This window comes from Brachyistius frenatus, unplaced genomic scaffold, assembly GCF_029030835.1.
Source record: "Brachyistius frenatus isolate BFR_SWC_R1_liver_20210118 unplaced genomic scaffold, ASM2903083v1 Contig_17, whole genome shotgun sequence".
Classification (NCBI taxonomy): domain Eukaryota; kingdom Metazoa; phylum Chordata; class Actinopteri; family Embiotocidae; genus Brachyistius; species Brachyistius frenatus.
The window spans coordinates 2,462,754-2,482,051 of record NW_027210616.1 but is presented as its reverse complement, the minus strand read 5'-3'; the positions used below and the strand labels follow the sequence as shown (position 1 = coordinate 2,482,051).

Sequence of the window (19,298 nt, the reverse complement as noted above, 5' to 3'; positions counted from 1 at the left end):
AAGATTACGGTCCTTTCTGTCCAATGAAAACAATCAAAATGTCCAAATTTGTCGATTTTGAATTTGACATTTTCTGATAAACTGGAAGATTAGACGTTCTTACTTTTTAAGCTAAACAAAAAACCTTTTAAATCCCACCTGGATTTACTGGAAATTGCTTTTCTGAGCTTGTTGACTTTTTTAGAGATACGACGTTCTTACCGAATAATATTGACACAAATAAGCATAGAGGATGTGATGCATTGCTGTAGATTAAACTAACAACTAACAGTGCATAAGAAAGGTATTGAATGCAGGACTTTAAGTTGTAGTAGAACGTTTTCAGTGTGTGGTTTCAGTACTTTTACTTAAATAAAGGACCTGAATACTTCTTACACCACTGTTTGTTTTTAGGGTGTATGCAAAGTTATGAAAGAACAGCACGATGCAAAGCAAATTATCACTGGGTCTATAAAACCTCCCAGTAAAGTAACAACAGTTTTGAAGCCTCATTGCAGCAGGTGTCATTTCAATATATGACAAATCTCAGACATATAATAGGTTTGAGACAGTTAATTTATCCTTTTTGGCAGAAAAGAATACCTCCTTTATATTACTTAATTTCTCATTTAAGTATGGATGATGAAAATGACTTGCGTATAAATAAATAAATGTATAAATAAATACATACATTAAAAAAAAAAAAACCAATCTGCTGTTGAAAAAGAACTGTTTGCAATCCTGATTAATTAAATGTGTGTGGCCGAATGCTACAACTGGGTAGAAATGGACGGAGAAAACTCAGCATTCACCCAGATATGTCTGTTAAATAAGGCTTTTTTTTGGCTAGTTGCACAAATATACATCTTGTGTTTTAATCCCCTGCTACCTCCACAGCAGACACAGATGGATGAAAAAGGAAAAATAACATGTCAGTCCACCACGAGCTACCAGAACCGCTTCATTACTCCTTGGCATTGATTTCTACTGGAAGGATAAACCTCATTCATCCAGAAGATATTCCCTTATTTGGGTCCAAACCTCTCATATCTATTCAACTGTGTTCAGACCTGTTGACTGTGAAGACCATATCATATGAATCACATAACTTCCACACTCATGAAACCTTTCATTGACCTCTCTGTTTGGAAGCTTCTTTCTGCCTCTTCACTCGTTTATTTGGGCGTCTCCTTTAATTCAGTTGTGTCTAAGCAGAAATTCCAAAGATATATTGAATACTGTATCTTTACATGTTTCTGTCTTATTTCTTGAAGAGGTTAATATTTAGAATCATGCCAAATATGTGAGTACTGTAGTTTAATAGGAAGGATATTGTAGCTTAAGAACTTAATCTCACATAGCCAGATCTAACTCTTTATGTTTTGCTAGAGCTGAAGAATGGTCTGACTGCACCCTTGTATTATTCTGGAATAGGGGGGAAAATCCTCTCTGCTTCTTTGTATGAATTTAAACCAATTCCAATCGCCTTAGTCTAGGATGCAGTGGCGGTACCCTTACAAAATAGGGTCAGGGGGGAATTTGTTTCGGTGGAACATTTGCATGTGGGGAGGTGAGTCCTGGCATTAAAATGTTTAAATCCTTGCAAAAGACCAAAACAAACAAGCAAGCAAGTTATGATCCTACTCTTTATTAAAACTTGCCATTTTCAACATGTAGGCTGCTGATTGGAGGTTGTTGTTGTTTCCCATTGCTATGGAGATTTGTAAAAATGGTAACACATGGATAGTAGAAAAGGAGGAGAATGTTGCCTGAGTTAGTTGGCCAGTGGTAGGTTTACTCCAACATCCTACATCCAGTGAATCAGACTAGAAGTCTGGTGATCGAACACAACCATGTGCACCAGTGACCAACAAATAAGGCTGTGGTTGTAGTATCCCTGGACAGCTGCCATATGTGATTAGAGGAACATAATCATAAGGCAGAATTTGAGCACAATCCACTTTTCCTGGATAAATAAAAATTTATAAAAACACTGCAGCAGCTCATTTCCCAACCTGACAGTCAAACCAGATACTTTAGTGTTCGGTTGCTCTGGAAACGTCTATTTCCTCTCTAGAATAAAGCAACTGCAGCAGCATCTGTGATCACATCTTTAATTCAGGACGGTCTGCATTCCAAGTCCAGCACAACGTGGTGAACATGAGGCGCGTATGACTTTACATGCTCTATGTGCTGGATGGCTGTTGTCCACAGTGCACCAGAGAGGTCCCTTAAAAGAGAAGCGATGTGGTTTGCCGTGTCATCGGCCCAGGTCTGCCACACCTCCATGTCGGCTTTCTTCCCAGAATCCCTCTGGGTGCCATCGTTGGCTGCAGTGTTCTGTGACGGCGAGGTCACGTTCTGGTGAATGTGTAAAATGCCACCAGTCGTTCTCTTCAGCAGGCGACAGGCAACCAGCCAGCCGTCCTCAGAGCTCGGTATGAGACCCAGGTTTACACGGTCAGCAACATCACGCAGTTTGAGCTGAAAAAAAAAGAAAAAAAAAAGTACAATAAGAAAAAGCTCTTTAATACTGTGTACTAAACTCGTTTTCCAAAAGCCTTTGCAACAAAGTTGATTCGATTTTGACATCTTCAAACATCTTTGAACACATGCTTCTGAGTCCTGATGAAAGCAACATTTCTAAACAATTTCTCCTTTTCTGCTGTTCTGAAACAAAGATGCAGAATAAATGATGTATAATGGGATTATAAAGCAGAGAAACTGGGATAAAATGGGATAGTACAGAACGATGAAGTGCCAAGAATGTTTTGTAATCAGTGGACATTTTTTCATGACTGCCAGAAATGTGCTTACAACTATACCAGACTTCACAAAAAGCAAACGCAAAACCAAGACTAAAGAATCAGACTGAGCAAGAAATAAAGTATCTGCTGAAACCAAAGAACACTGCAACTATTAAAAAAAAATAATAATAATAATTGTTCTTTTGATTCTGCAAAAACATCTTTAGACTGTGAAATTAAGCCACTGGTTGTTACACAGTTATAACAGCCACAAACAGTTTGATTTGCTGTTATTTAGTTGATCTAGTCCAAGTTTCAGGGCAATTAATAGATTGAAATTTAACTCTTAGATGATGTTAGTAATGTGAGATATGGTTCAAAAAGATCACACACACCATCTCACTGACTGCTGGAATATTTATTAATTTACAACGTTCAACCTTCATCAGTAATGTGATGAATGTATTTACGTAAATATGACAAAACTCCACTCATAACATTTTGAAATCAATTGAATATCTTAAATGTTATATCACAAAAAAAACTGTGATTACAATTATGTGTCTATAGATTTAGATGCTTGTTTTATTGATCAGTGGAGATGGGGATCATCTCTGGCACCATCACTACCACTAGAGGGGGGTGAGTCAACACTTTCATCCAGGCAGTGAAATACGGGGAGATGCTGGGAGACAGATCGAAGGATCTTGTATTGTGTAAACAATGAATGTAGCGCCAGAAGTAAGGATTGGATGTAAAACCACTTTACTTGGCGGTTGTCTCCGCGGTGAATCGTGCAACAGTCTGACACTCGGTTTGCTTCGAGGTTTTTCTGCAAAGCTTCGACAGCATCGGGGTTCCACTCACAGGCATGAACGTGACTGGCCTTCGCATGTACCAGATACGGGAGAGTGAAGTATCCGATACCTGATACAGATGTAATAGTTACACAACAATTTACATCATACTTCAGATTATGTTTAATTAGCATACAGCTGAAATGACATAAGACAGTTTGGTGGGTTGTGATCGCAGATGCACCTGGACTTAATTCAAAATTCAAGAAATGTCCTCAGTCTGGGACTTTGTTTATTTCATGTCCAGGAAACTTTTAACCTCCGAAAAGTGGCATTCACACAAAGTCTGTGTTATATTTTATAATACTGTACATGTGTTTATTAGTCCAAATAACGAGATGTTGAAGTACAAAAAAAGGGTTTATTTAGTATCTTGTGTTTTACTACCTGCATATAAATCCACCACAGTCTCTCCTCTGCAGTCAAATCCAGCCACGCGGAGCTTCTCCGTTATGTTTCCAGCTGAGAACATGCACCTGGTAACATCAAACTCATACCTGAAAACAAAAAAAGTGAAAGGGTGAAGAAGGTATGTTTAAGTCGTGTCATATCCCCATGACCTATTCAGTAAGTAAATCAGCAGCAAATAAAAGACTGATTATTCCTGAAATTTACCTGATGCCATTGTCCACATGTTGGACCCAGCTGTGCTCTCCTAACAGCATTGTCACCTCTGGAGACCTAAATCCATCCCTGGATATTCGGCTCATCTTTGCCAGACGCTTTGCGCCCAGTCCTCTGGCTACAGCACACCATAACTGATTATCTAAATTAGTAAAAAAAAAAAAAAAAAAAAAAAAAATCAATCAATGAATGTCCAAATGAATTATGTTGTACACTTAGTGCCATAAAGAGAGGTGTGGTCAGGTTTGAGAACAGTACCCATTTTCTTCCACAGTGGCAGGGTAAAACAATTGTCTCCCAGCAGGACGAGGTCTCCATGCCGCTGGAAGCTGTGAGGGAGGTCCCCCCTCTGCTCCTCCGTCCATCTTTCGCCACAAGACTCCAACATCTGCTGGAGGATTTTCTCCAGTTTGTTACACCTGCTCCTTCCTCTTTCTTTCTTTGATTGCAAAGGAGACTGCACAACAGGAGACACACACACACACACACACACAAAGATGTTAGAGCTGCAGTATAGTGCAGTGCAATGCTAATAGTACTTCGTTCAGCTGTAATTACCTGACTCCATACTAGTTCACAAGCACTGTCTGAAGCCAACGTGGTTCTAAAAGATTGCAGATCAAGTTGTGACAGACAGGATCGTAAAACGGGTAAAAGGACTGTCCCATCTGAGTCTTTCACTAAACACAAACTCGAGTCAAGAGCTCCTTTGGACTGTAGACATCTCCTGTAAGATTAAGATGCACGGTAGATATGTCAAGACTTATTCCAAGCAGCCACAGAGAACATGTTCAAACGAAAGAGCATTTCTGTTCCCATCAGTGCCTGTGGTTCCTACGCTAGCTGCCAGCTAACTTGGCATAAGCAGATTTCTAACTCACTCACGAGATGGAAGATTACCTGGACTGCTGTGCATGACACCGGAACACACGAAGGCAAGGCACACCGCCCATTTAGAGACAAACAAACAAATCCAATCTGTTCACGTTTGACGGTTTGTGAGTGATAATTTAGTCGACAACAACAAAAATTTACAGGAAGCACAACAACCAACGCATGTTTCTAGTCGGACTATTTTGCAGGACGGACGTTTGATAAAACAAAACTTTATTCAGCCGAAAAGCGGCTAAATGTCCTCCTGCAACGGTTCAAACTTTATGGCGCTGAAGAAGAACATTTTTTTAAGTTGACGGCTTTTTATTTACACTACATTTTTTTTTTGTAACTGAACGACAAACAGGGCGCAAAATCATCATGTTTATTAGTTTGAAGACGCTGCTGGCTGAAACCGATAGATGGAGACAGATTGGAGAAAACTCAGGTGAGTAATGTTAGTTAATATAAAAAGGTGAAACTAAAGTAACATTAATGTTTGTCGTTGCTTCTCTAACACTGACACACTTCAGATAGGCAGATTTTTTTTAAATAGAAAATTCAATCTTGATGCAGTTTTTTTTTTTTTTTTTTTTTTTTTTTTTACTTTGTAAGACACGTGACGTCAGCCCTGCTACCCTTTGTCATCTTTCCTCATGTAATGAAACGTCACGTCTAAGTATACATTTAGTGTTTTAGCTGGTGAGTTGAACCTGAGTTGGCAGTTTGGTCAAAGCAACTTCTGACAGGTCATGTGTGAATAATGTCCTCCTCTTATAAAGCAACAGGGATCCTTATTGAAGGATATGTACAGTTGCCTTTCTACCTGTTGTAGATAATGTCAGGACGGACTGATAGTGAAGGACGTTTGGTTCTTTATCTGGACCGTTTATGGTCCGGCTGCCCTCTTGTTTGGCCTCTGCGTACCAACAAGGAGACTCTAACAACTGCATGGCTGAGCTGAGAAAATATTTAGCCATTGCAACATTACTTTTTATGGTTTTGCCCGAAGAGACTTGGCAATGTATCTTGAATGACCAGCATCAACAAAACCACACAGACTTTAGATCAAAAGTTCATGCAGAGTTGACAAAACAGTTACAAAAATCAAAAAGCAGAGGTAAAGAAATGTGTCATTTAACCCAGTTTGCCTTTCTACAGGACGAGCTTAATGGGGCACAGTCATATACAATCAGTACAAAATCAATGATGACAACCTTTCATTAAAAATGATCTTAACTTGGAAATATTTAAGCATCTTTGAGTATCCTGAAAAGTATTATTATTATTAAATATTAAGCAAGAAGCTTCCCTGACTACTTATGACATCATTACAAGTCAAACTAGCATCAAAACCTGTGCCTTTTAGCAGAAAACTGCACCAATTGAGGCCAAATATGTTAAATTGTAGCCTAACTTCAGTCCTAAACTTCAGTCCTGAAAATCAACATATTGTAATTTTATGATCAGTAAAACAATCTTGTTTAAAAATTTGAGACAGTACACATCTGAATGGAGCTGTGGACAAAATATTCCTCTCCAACTCCCATTTACAGTACTGAACGCCAGCGGGAATATATTGTAAACACGTTAAAATCCCCCACAGAATTGTATTTTGCCTGACATATACTGTCGATGACATTTGTTTCACATTACGTGTTTTAGTAAATCCAGAAGTGAAAATGTCACATCACATGCTCATGTGGGAAACCAGTACCAGCTGTTTGCTCTGATTTATCGTCACGATTAAATCCTTTTTTCCCTTAAATTTGTATCTGAAACACAGGGACCATACGACATCATAACAAATATCCAAAGTATTTTGGCTGAAATTGAATAAAATAAAAAGAATTTGCTCGGCCAAATTTTGAAAAGTTGAGTTGTGTTCTGTTATACACATTTTATACACATTTTATACACATTTTCTTACATTTTACTGGCAAAAATATACATAAACCTAATATTCAAAACAAAATACTAAAAACACAGAAGATTGTAATAGTCCTGGATATGGATGTAAAGACAAACCTCTCCAGTGTTTACCTCTTCTCTCCTGAGACATTAATGCTTCTGGTTGTCTTTTACTAATTAATTTCATTAGGACACGTCTCCTCCCCTGGGCAGGAGGACAAAAGGAGCAGTTTGTCATATGAATATGATCTAAACAGGACCACTAGGTATGTCCTTTGTTCCTTGTTTCCACCTGTCCTGCCCCTTTAAGATTAGACATTTCAATCTAGGCGTGTTTCCTGCTGCCATTGACTGAACCCGAGAGCTGGCATCCTGCGGGGAGAGAGAAAAAAAAAAGCACATCAACCAGCTCCAGATATTCTCCTCCACACAGCCGATTATGTCTCTTCTTTTTGGGGGATTGTTCTTTGAATGAAGGCTTCCTGGTCACGGTCACAGTCCGGTGTGTGTGAACGCGCCGCGGCTCGCCTCTACGACCATTTATGATTTATGGAGATGATATGAATGTCAACCGGTCAAGGTCCGCTCTCCCGATGCAACAGCCGCTGGACTGTCGAGCTTCTGCTGGGAAACATCTGCCGCAAGCCTTCGGAGGAATTTCTGGTAATTTGACCGTGAAAGGGGTTGAGATTATTTGTCGGAGGAAGCGCACCGTGAGGATGACCTGCTGCAGCGAACACGGGCAATAATATGGATTAGGAAACATTGATGATGTGACTGCGACACCTAAAAGGGGAAAAAAAAAAAAAAAAATGCTTCCGAGCCGCCTCTCTGTGCACAAGTCTTTCAAATCCCCGAGTAAGTCCGAACAGTATTTTTAAAGAATATAAACCTCTCCATCAGTTTGGTGTCTGCGGTGTAACAACTTCCATTAAAGCCAAAGAGATCTGAAAGGAGGACACCATGTCGGCGGTGATGATAACGCGGAAGGTGCGAAAATGGGAGAAGCTCCCGGGAAAAAACACTTTCTGCTGCGACGGACGGGTGATGATGGCCCGGCAGAAGGGAGTCTTCTACCTGACCCTCTTCCTCATCGTCGGGACCTGCTCTCTATTCTTCGCTTTCGAGTAAGTCGAAATATAGATTGTGTAAAAATAAAAAAAAAAAAATCTGCTCCACAAGTCTTTATAACTCACCCTGCCTTTTTCCAACACAAAAAAATCCAAAGTATTTCTATAGCTGCCAGTCCAGAGACTATATCCTTATCCAACTATTCCCAACTCGATCACTTAATCGATTAGTCATAAGAAACTCAAATCTGCAACTGTTATAATAAAAGGTTTATTCATTTTCAGTCAATTTTTAATAATACATAAAACCCCAAAGTTTCTTAACAAAACACGTGAAGACATCTCTTTGGCTTCTGGGGCCTTGTGATGGATATTTTTCAGCAACAATTAATCGTTTAAATTGAGAAAAAAAAAAAAATCTGCATTATTTGTAAATGAAAATATTTGTTGCAAAATGCTGCAAGTATTTTCATAATTGGTCAAGGTGGTGATTATTTTCTCAATCACAAATGTCAGACAGCAGCGAGAAATAAATCTGTACTTCCCACAACTCGAGGCCATGTGTTGAAATAGCTTGTTTTATCAAGCAACTAAATTCAAATATCTTCAGGCCACTATTGTGTATTACAAATTAATAAGTCCTCGCATTGAACCAGTAAACATTTGTTGTAAATAGCTGCTTACAGTTGTTCATCTCAATCATTTCTGTTGTCTGCAGTTGGTCTTCCTGATGTGTTCAGTCCTATTAAAGGGATATTGGATTTTTGTTAGCTTCTACTTAATGGGCTTCCTCGGATCAGTGTTTCCTTGTGCAGTCTCACTGTAAGCTGATCTGTAACCTCCTGTATGGCCTTCATTTGTAACAAGACATTGTGTTTGATAACTGTGGATCCATGTCCTGTTTGTCAAATATCCACTCCCTGCTAGAGAAAAGGTTTACGACTGACCACATACTGAGGTGTTTAATATTTAATGAGCTGAGCTGTCCGGCTTTGCGTCTGGTTTGAGAAAGGAAAGCCGCCTTTCTTGCTGTTGTTTCAGCAGTTCTGTCTTCATCCACTACTCCCACAACCCGGTGGACACATTATCCCTGCAAACACTGCCCACCTGCTCAGATTCAGCATGTGAACCCAGATCCTCCTCTCACTTCAGGCCGCACAGGCGACTGTTCTTAAAACGATAAAGCAGCGCTGCTTACACTTTCTCTCTGCGTCCTTTCTATTTCTTCTTCTGTCTTTCTTTACCGGCCACTTTATAAGTGACACATAACGCACGACGATCTGGCAGAAAATCCTGCAGTGTAACACGGTAACCCCTCTCCACTGTGGGCGTGTATGCAGCTACCAGGCCAGATGGATTTGGAGCGTAGCATAGCAGAGAGGAGAAGTAGCTGCTCTCGCATGGTGCCAGGCCCTTCCCATCTCAGTCTGCCCTGCACGTTAATGGCCTCCTGCTTTTCCTTTGAGCCTGGACAGAAGGAGCGTTTGTCAGGCTTGGAGCGCAGAGGGGCAGAGATGATGCCGCTCACGCTGATCATCCAGAGCTCGGTGGAGGCATTGTGATGACTAATGGCTGGAGGGTCGTTAGATAGCTATGTTCGTATTACAGCAGAATGAAATTATGCGGCGTCTGGGGGGGATGATATTGAAGTTGAGATTGGATCCAGACAAACATGGGGGTTATTGTCAAACTCTCCATTACAAGCAGATACATATCTGATTTAAATCCGCCTTCTGCTGGGAGGCTTTGAGGTTTAATGGATTCACAAACTGGCCATTTGTAACGATGTCTAATAGAAGCATTGAAGCACTAAGTCCAGGATTTTGTAGGTTGTGGAATCGCATATTTTCAGATCGTATCTGCAACCAATGCCTATTTTTCTAATTATTAATCAACTGAATATGTTCTCAATAAATCGCTAAATAATTTTTCTTATAAGCCTAAAATGACATTTTTAGAGTTCTTGTTTTGTCCGAACAACAGCCTAAAACCCAAATACATTCAGTTTACCTCAAAGATAGGCAGCAAATCTTAAGAATGTTTGGCAATTTTTAGCGACCAGCATGGCTTTATGTCGTTGGTTGATCCACCACTTTAGCCCAGACATAAATAGCAACTGTTAAATGGGTTGCTACTAGGCTTGCTGCTAAGTTTGGTACAGAATTGATTCCTATCCCTTTGTTGATCCCCTGACTTTTACTCGAGCGCTACCATGGTGTCCAAAATCTTTATTGTCCCTTCCTTATTTCATAAATAAACATTTGCAAATCTAATTCCTGACAGCCTCAGTTGTGTTATGAAACATTAACATGGTAACACACTAACACACTAAGCTAAGATGCTGATGTGATTAACATCAGCATGGTAGGTTAGCCATTGTCCAGCCCAGTATTACGGAAAAGTGTGTAATCAACCAACCAGCCCTGAAGACGATAGAAAAGTCGACACTGATCATGTGATGAACGTCATGTGATGGAAATCATCACTGTAGGTTAAAACATCGGACTTTCACCCAGGACACCAAGGTTTGAGTTTGAGAACAATGTGGATTTCTTTAAAGAAATCTCCTCCTAATCGTAACCACGTGGTTTTCTTGGCAAAACAAAACTGTGAAACTGACACGGTGACCTCTAGTGGACTGATGGGTGTACTTCATGCGTTAGTGTGATGCCGGGATGTCTTGTCATTATGTTAGCATGCTGACGTGAGCATTTAGACCAAGTGTAAGCCCAATAAGACTACGAATAAGACACAGCATTGTTCCACTCATTCTGTATAGTCGACAATCAGTTTCCTGCCAGTCTACTAATCAATAAATGTACAATACAGTTAGCAAATCGCTGTTCCAAAGCACCGAACAATGGTGACCAGAGGTGGTCAAAAACATAAATTATTGTTGATTAAAAACTGAACTGTAGTCTAATACACACACAAATAGAGTTGATTCCTCACGTGAGAGCGTGAGGTTCAACTCTGCTGCACCGTGACATCGATGGGAGAATAGAGAGGGCAGTGTCCCGGCGTCGGCTGGCTCATATCCAACACCAGCAGAGCAGACACTTTTATCACCAGCCATCGGCACCTCGTGCAGGGAGACCTCTCTGCACTTTAATTTGTGCTAAATTGCGGAAACGAGCATCCGAATACACAAATGAAAAGACTCATTCGGAGCAAGTAAACAAATTAGTCACTGAAGAGGTGGGCCCGGCCTGTTTTTTTCCCTTGCTGGCCAAAATTAATTTCAGGACTGTATGTTCTTTCCCGGTTGATTTTGTGCCTGCCCAGTATGTTCTGATCCTTTTGATAATGTGGTTTTACATAAACTGGGAATCACATGCTTTGTCAGGTATATATGTGCAAAAGGCTTCCTCACAGTTGGTGGTTTGGTTCCTATTTGCCCATCTCTGTAGATGTGTGTGTATGTGCATATGTGCATGCGGGCAGCCGCCTATGGAGCTTGGACGAAGAGATTGGAACACAAGGACAGTGTGTCATCTGTCTGTCCACCGCAGGACACCCAGCTACGACGCCAGAGAAGCATATGTGCATGCAATAAAGCAGATTTTTTTTCTGTGTGCGTATTGGTGCTGTATGTACTCCCATACATATGGTGGTGGTGTTCAGCGGGTCTGACTGACCACACATCCTCTATTCATCTTGATGAAATGTGAAGGTGTCATAAAAGAGTAAGAGTGCAGGGCTGAGCCTGCAGAGCGAGCAGCTGCAGTCAGAGCAGATCTGTAACCAAACCCCGAGCCTCTCTCAGCATCCAACCCCACCCTGTCTCCCCGTCAGCCAATCAGAACACGGCTTCCGGACGAGGCTAAATGAGCAATAACATGATTTATGCCTTATTCAGAGTACATGATCCACTTACAGTAACAGTGATCTTCAGGCTTTGTTCTCTGGAAGCTTCCCTGCCAGGAGGAGAGTGCTGCTCCTCTGTGGATGATGAAATTATGTATTTTTGCCCACATCCTCATACAGGGAGTGAAATATTTATGATTCCTTTCCATTTGTTTGGTTTAGAATAGACTCATGATGTTAAGTCAGTTTTATTAGTAGTATTTTTTTGTTGGGGCTGAAAGTAAAAAAAAAATCTGCTTTCTCATTAGTCTTGATTTCACTTATGAAATATTCTATGATGTAAAATCTGTGATCCTCACTTTAATCCTGGTAAAAGGTCTGTAACCGTGGCTCTAATGTTTCATCTCTCTCATAGTATTTAAATGTTGCATAACAAGGAAGGCTGATGTAAACCAAAGGCCGCAGTGTGCCATTACATTAGAGAAAGGATGGATGCAGTTTCTGGCTACCTGCATTAGGAGATTCAAGCACAATTTGAGATGTGTGTTAAAAAACTTTTTTTAATACAGTGGACTGAATATTTTTTAATACAGAGGTCTTTAAGATTGTGGAAATTTCCTCAGATGAATCTGTACATATTGTTCATTGAGCTTCTTTTCAAAGACTGTCAGGTGTTTATCCTCAGAAACAACAAACTGGAGAAGCGTGATTTCATTTGTGGAAAATCACAATTTTGTCCGCAATTTCTGCTACGGAGGGATGTTTGAAAGCTCTTCAGATGTTGAGTTGTTCTCCTTTTGTATCCTGAGGAGGAGAGGGGGCAAGTAGAGTTTGCAAGCTTTTGTTTTTTCTCTCCAGCAGTGCCCCAGAAGCAGGCCGAGTCACAGTCTCCAGATGTTTGGATGACAGAGGGCTGTTACTGTGAAGCCCTGCTGTTCAGCTGCCTGCACAGCAAGTACATAATTCATTTGCAGTATGATTCATGCAGTACGGCAACAGCTTACAACTGTTAAGTATTAACAAAGGAAGAGCTTGAAATGTTCAACAAAGGTAAAATGTCATGAGCCCCGGTGCATGACACGGTGACGTATTAATCCAGAGTTCAGAGGTTTTATTGCTAAGACGTTGAAGTGATTTAAATGCGGCGATATCCCTACTTTAGGAGCTGCTCATCTCTGAGCTCGTGTCATCCCGCGTTAAGAGGGGGAATCCCCTGCTTCAGTCTGCAGTCGACACACCCTAAAGCATCTCATGCCCACCGCACGCACACACGTATAGGATATTTTATGACGTAATTGTTTTATATATTCAGTGTGATTGTTGTCGTTCATGACCACATGACCAGAAGGTTTTTAAGCCAAAATGGTCCTCAGACCTAATGTCCACTCTTTAATAGTTTTGTGACATTTGTGTAGGGGCCCAATAAATAAACAAAACAGGATATAGTATATGACCAGATTTAAGTTGCGTTGTCGGTCAGAAGAAGACTGAAGTGTGATAACAGTATATTTATGTGGCATGGTTTTTAATTTATGGTTTTAAACCAGGTTACAGTAAACATATCTCCTTTTAAATGTGATGTACGTTGACTCCGCCCAAATCAGCAACCAATATGACTAACAGTTATAGTTACAGATTATGAATAATTGGATTTATTTTTTTGAAATGTGGAAAGACAACTGGTGTAGTCCACTGAGCAGGATTTGTTTCAGTTTTTTGAGCGTATGGGTGCTAATACATTGTCCCAGCTCCAAATAGTCACTGATAGAAGTAGAATTAAAATCCTTTACCCAAGTAAAAGTAGATACCACTGTTATGACCTCACTTAAGTACCAAGGGGAACAGAAGGAGTAACATAGAGGTGGCACAAAACCTTTTCAACAAGGGAACTCAAACTGCCAAGAAAAGGCTGCTACAACACTTTAAAGTAACAATCAGAAATACTTACTTCCAGAAAGTGTTGCATAATAATTACAAGTGTAGAAATGGAAGTCAGGTTCTCCAAGAGCAAATATAATATACCAAAAAAAAAAAATATCACTCAGGCTGGAAAATAAAAAGCTTCAAGGTCTACAGAATCAAATAGCCATTGCAAACAGAGTTGTACCAAGAAGACACAGATTCTCACGACACTCGAGACACACCTCAGAGACCAAAAGACAGAGCTGTGATTCTACGGGTTTAGATACAGCAATACACATGTCTGCGTGGCAGACCTGAAACACAGTGTTTGTGTGTGAGAGAGACATTTTTCCTCCAACATGAAGCCAGCAAAAATTCAGCAGACGTGACAACCATCCATCCCAATCTTGATCTAAGCCCGCTTTATCGCGGATAAGGTCTCTACAGCCTATCCCGGCGCACTTCGTTCAAAGGTTGGGGTACACCCAAGTCAGGTTGCCGGTCCATCACAGGGCCAACACAGACAGACCGACAACCATTCACACTCACATTCACAGCCAATTTGAAATCACCAACGTAAAGTAATACACGCGTATTTGGACTGTCAGAGGAAGCCGGAGCGTCCGGAGAAAAGCCTCGCAGGCACGTGGAGAACATGCTAACTTAAAAAAAAAAAAATGTACCAACCACATGTAAAAATACTTGAATACAAGAAAAAGACTGCATTAAGAAATTTTACAGTAAAACTACAGTAAAAGGTATTATATAATATGTATTTTAAAGGTAAAACTACTGACCATGTGAGCAAAATGGACTCTTTCTCTATATTACAATATTATAGAAGATATCATATTATAGTATTTACATTTTGATTATAATTTAAGTGTTAAAGGAATAGTTTTGAGACATTTTGAGAACATGTCTTTGCTTTCTTGCTGAAAATGTTATGAGAACATTGACACTACTAATATGTTATTGGTAAATTTAAAGCTACAGTCAGGAGCAGCTTAGCTTAGCATAAAGACTAGAAACTGTGGGAAACAGCTCACATGGCTCTGTCCAAAGGTAACAAAATCTGCTTGACAACACCACCAAAGCTCATAAATAACATTCAGAAAGTCAACAATAGTCCAGCACACACTCCCCCTAAAACTACAAACTGTTGTTTTTATGTTTTCATCCAAACAAGATGTAACTTGTAGTTAGCTTTAGCGGTGCCGGCAGGCAGATATTAAGAGGCAGGAGGTTGAGTCAGGAAGAGAGGGAGCAGTGTAAGTGGCATGTGAGTGTCATGTAGCGCTGTGGCTGATGGCCCTGCCCTCATGGACGCAGAACCGGATTAAATCCAGTTTTTCTGCTGCCTCTGTGGTGACTGATGAACACTTGCAGCGTCACTGTGCCAGCAACACCCTGCTCCCCAATAGTAAAGGAAGTGGTCACATCCTGGAAGGACATGGGGGGGGGGGGCCTTAATGGGAAGCGATGATAGAGTGTGTCTCCAATACCTACCAGTCATCATTATGGGAATTACACTTCATCGACAGACTGCATCCCCTCAGCCGGAGCCCTGCTCTCTGCCGTCTCTGCATTAACAAATGGGACGAGAACATTTCGCAGGCCCGCACTGTGGAAATTTCTATTGATCTGATCTCTGCTCCTCGTTTCCATTAGTGTGAGAAAGACCCTGCAGGAAAACTGCTCAGACCAGTCCGGCAGGTGTTGCGTGTGTGTGTTGTTGTCTCGTCAGTGCTTAGGTATGCTGGCGTACGTGGTTTGTCTTTGTGCAACTAAACAGGTGGACTTTGTTCTTTGTCAAGTGGTGCTAACTGACAGTTTTTATTCAGCTACATCCCTTCAAGTTCCTCTCAGCTGTGTGCGTGTGTGTGTGTGTGTGTGTGTGTGTGTGTGTGTGTGTGTGTGTGTGTGTGTGTGTGTGTGTGTGTGTGTGTGTGTGTGTGTGCAGCACGAATGGCAATAATAACCAGACAATACAAAAACAAACTGTGACACTATAGTAGATAAATACATGGCAGTCAAATCACTTGTCCTATTAGAAATCATATATATACAGAGTTGCTTGAAAGTTTGTGAAGATATTTCTGCATGAAAATTATCTAAAAAAAAATCATCAGATTTGATACATCACATTGATACTGACATGAAAGAATGGCCACGGTTGTAAAGTGCAGGTCTGATCAATGAAAGACCAGAAACTGTCACATAGTATTAAAACTATCATCATGTTTGAGGTTTGGTTTCAAGCAGTTTTGGCTGCTCAGAATTATTCATAAGTCATTTATGGAACAGTATATGCAGCGTCGAGGCTGATATGTGATCCAGATAAATGGCTGTTGTCCATAAGGAATATTACTTTGCATACAAATACAAAATTACAAATGCATCTTGTGATTTAATGTTGATGCTGCTGTAAAAATCCAAATGAATCATATGTAAAACTGCATTTACTGATTATTACTTGTCTCTGAAGTTTCCAATTATTTTCTCTTGCAATCAAATAATCATTGGGTCTATAAAACGTCCACATTTCTGTCCACATAAAGTTTCAATGGTTCACATTTGTGTCTCCCGTGTAATGAAGTACAGCGCGTGGGCAGTTTTATGCATGACATACAGTAAAAAGTTAGTGTTGCTCAGGATGTGCCCCAGTCCCTTACAATCCTGGAGTGCAACATTAGTGTTGCATTATGAATATATGATCTCAGCCTCATAGGAGGCACACGAGGCCACATGGTTTAACTATTAATAACTGCATGTGGAAGCCTTTGTTGCTGTTGCTGTTGCTGCTGCTGCTGCTGCTGCTCAGGTCTGTCGCAGCACTTTGCACTGCAGCCCACATCTGTTATCGTACCGAGCAGCAGGCCTTTTTGGAGCAGCCCTGCTGGCTCTCATCTCGACGGTCTGGCAGAAGGAGCTGCAGTATGCTAATGCGTGTCCACTCTTCCAGAAGGTGAGGGGAGCGTGGCATGGTGTTGTTTATTCGCAGCCATGACTTCGGCACGGTCCAGCTCTCGCAGTTCACGACCTTGCGCTCAGGACAGCAGTTCAGACTATGTATTTGTCATGTCATGCCCTCAGTGCACACGCTCTCACTGAAAAGGCTCTCGGTATTCGTCAGGTGTTGCTGAGATGCAAAAATATAAACTGTTTAAAATCATTTCATGAAATTTAGGAGCCTAACTGTAATGAATCTTAATCGTAAATGAATCTACAGTTTTGTCTGTAGTAGGTCAGAAATCACATTAAACCTGATGTCACGTGTCTTGTTTTTGGCCAGTAAAAAAAATAAATCCAAAATGCCATATTTTGTTGGCAGTGATATAAAAGCAGCAAATACTCACATTAGAGGTACAGGAACCAGAAAACTTTGACTTTGACAGCTCACCTTAAAATAATAAAAAAAAAACGTTATCTCAGTAATGTGTTATAAAATATAACCCACTTATCAACCATATATTTTACCTTTAATTATAATCTTTTTCTTCTGCAGATGTCCGTACCTGGCCGTCCATCTGTCTCCTGCTATCCCAGTTTTTGCCGCCCTCCTCTTCCTCTTCGTCATCGCCATGTTGCTGAGGACCAGCTTCAGTGACCCCGGCGTGCTGCCGCGGGCCCTTCCAGAGGAGGCTACCTTCATCGAGATGGAAATCGGTGAGTTTACAGGCACAGAAATATGCAGTGTGCGGATGTGGTTTGATCAGGTTAGATTGGCACTGGCCAAACAACTGACCATCATCAGAATCTGATTCAAATGTTGATGCCCAGAAATTTATGACATCCCCTGTTTCCAACTGAGCCTTATTTACTTTTAACCAGTGAGAAGAGAGCGCAAAGAAAAACACATTTACAGAAGACCTTTGGAGGGAAATAGTCTTTACATAAAGAATGTCAATAGAAATAAGTAGGTTGAGAAAATAGGTGTAATGGCCTCTAGATATGAGTTTGAAAAACACGTTTTTCATACATTCTTATCATTGTTAGACACAAGTTACCTCCTGAATCTGCAAACAGCAGACAGACACAGTAGGTGACGAGCTGTGCAGCATTTGTGTAGCATTTAGCAGCTAAAGAGCCAGATGTTCCCTCTGCAGTCGGTAGGAACCAAAAGCTGAGCCCCCAAAAAAAGAGTACATGTTTGACCTACTTTTATCAGGTGAACACAAACTCCACTCCAAAAAAAAAAAATGATGTTGCTCTGTAACTGCTGGATGTGTAAATAGGATAACAAGTTTGCTCTACAGCATATCAACTTTTTAAGGTGATGTTTTAGTTGTTGTAGGTTTAAGTAGATTTGATAAAATTCTAGGGTTAAAAATATACATGTTATTTGCATGAGAGTAAAATTGCTCTTGTGGTGTATCCATCCAGTCATGCACCTTTTAGGTGATAATGCTGAGAAGCAGTGCTGATTTCTCCCAGGTTTTTGAAGTAGCCTGTGGCCTCGCCTCTTCCAGTATGACTTTCCAGTACCTGTCCTTGAAGTGCTATTATTCACAGTCAGCACTGATAACGGCTCAGGCATATTTCCCTTATCTACATCCATTCAAATGTGAAGTCAGCCCCAGGACAGATGGTTATTACAGGCCATGTGCTGTTACATCATCATCATCATCGAGGGTGTTGCCAAAAACCTTGTCGGCCTCAAATTACATCCAGAGACGTGGAAATTAGGTGGAAGTAACTGATGTGGAAATGTTTTGGAGGCATTCATTTTTCAGTATATTGGTTAGCTAAGCAGCGAGCAGATAGCCTCAGTCCTGTTGGTTTATTCATGTTTGTTTTGCTTTATTTTGCTGAGAGTTGGATGTGCTCATCCATGGATGTAGAGCTCAGTCTAAAGCACACTTTCATTACAAGGACTCTGTTTGTCTCATTACCCAAACACACTGTTAGTTCGGACAGACAGCAAATCATTTGCAAACAAAACCAAATGAGCCTTGTTCTCCTTTGCATTCTTGTATTTTCATTCTCCAATATTTCTACAGCATCCCACCCTGCCCTCTTTACCTCCTCCCCTGTGTGGCTGTTCAGAGCTCTTTGTCTCTTTTAAAAGACTCAGTGTCCTTCAGCCATCACTCATGCTCTCTCACTCCAGACAAGAGGCCTGGGTGGAGGCTGGTGTCCGCTCATGACAGAGGATGGCTGTGAAACCAAGGCTGAGGCAGTCAGACCTCTGAGGATGGTGTTAGCTGGCAGCCAGCGCTGCTCTCATTATGACTCATCCTACTCGCTGGATGACAAAAGCTCCGTCGTCTAACCATCTAACTTTGGCCGTTATGACCCCGGTGGAGACCGTGTGACCCGCATGAGGAAATCACACTAGAAATGATCTGTGTAATTAAAGCTGATCATTGATTAGTCAGTGGACAAAATGTGTCTATTGACTCTTTTAATAATCCATTATTTGGTTATTTTTAAAGTACAGTAATTCCCCAGTTCTAGCCTCTCTGATGTGATGCTTTGCTGCTCTCCTTTGCCTTATGTGATCGTAGTAGAGTAGATAGAGTTTA

General features: G+C 40.8%; 2 protein-coding genes across 3 annotated transcripts in view; one reads left to right on the top strand and one right to left on the bottom strand.

Annotated features, from left to right (window-relative positions):
- Nucleotides 1–1,617: 1,617 nt before the first annotated feature.
- On the bottom strand, nt 1,618–11,183 carry trmt12 (tRNA methyltransferase 12 homolog). 2 transcript variants are annotated; one of them, XM_069694304.1, is made up of 7 exons: nt 11,014–11,183; nt 4,766–4,934; nt 4,466–4,664; nt 4,199–4,349; nt 3,971–4,080; nt 3,496–3,653; nt 1,618–2,463 (listed from the first exon to the last, which is right to left on the bottom strand). In XM_069694304.1, the coding sequence occupies exons 1-7, from the start codon at nt 11,049–11,051 to the stop codon at nt 2,098–2,100; spliced, it is 1,191 nt and encodes a 396-aa protein (XP_069550405.1). In that variant the 5' UTR covers nt 11,052–11,183; the 3' UTR covers nt 1,618–2,097. The 2 variants fall into 2 exon arrangements, with proteins under 2 accessions (XP_069550405.1, XP_069550404.1); XM_069694303.1 differs by lacking the exon at nt 11,014–11,183 and adding an exon at nt 5,108–7,084.
- Nucleotides 7,306–19,298, top strand: part of zdhhc9 (zinc finger DHHC-type palmitoyltransferase 9) — a 26,201-nt gene continuing 14,208 nt past the window's right edge. Inside the window, exons 1-2 of the mRNA XM_069694307.1 lie at nt 7,306–8,118; nt 17,279–17,439. Coding sequence (XP_069550408.1) covers nt 7,955–8,118; nt 17,279–17,439 — 325 coding nt within the window. The 5' untranslated portion in view covers nt 7,306–7,954. The remainder of the gene's footprint in view (nt 8,119–17,278; nt 17,440–19,298) is intronic.

What these genes read in the sequence shown, in the direction of transcription:
- trmt12 (XM_069694303.1), bottom strand. Translation starts at nt 5,160, where the DNA reads ATGGGCGGTGTGCCTTGCCTTCGTGTGTTCCGGTGTCATGCACAGCAG. An exon ending in GCCACTGTGGAAGAAAATGG is followed by an intron (nt 4,350 to 4,465) that starts GTACTGTTCTCA and finishes TTACTAATTTAG; the next exon opens with ATAATCAGTTATGGTGTGCT. An exon ending in CATGTGGACAATGGCATCAG is followed by an intron (nt 4,081 to 4,198) that starts GTAAATTTCAGG and finishes TTTTGTTTTCAG; the next exon opens with GTATGAGTTTGATGTTACCA.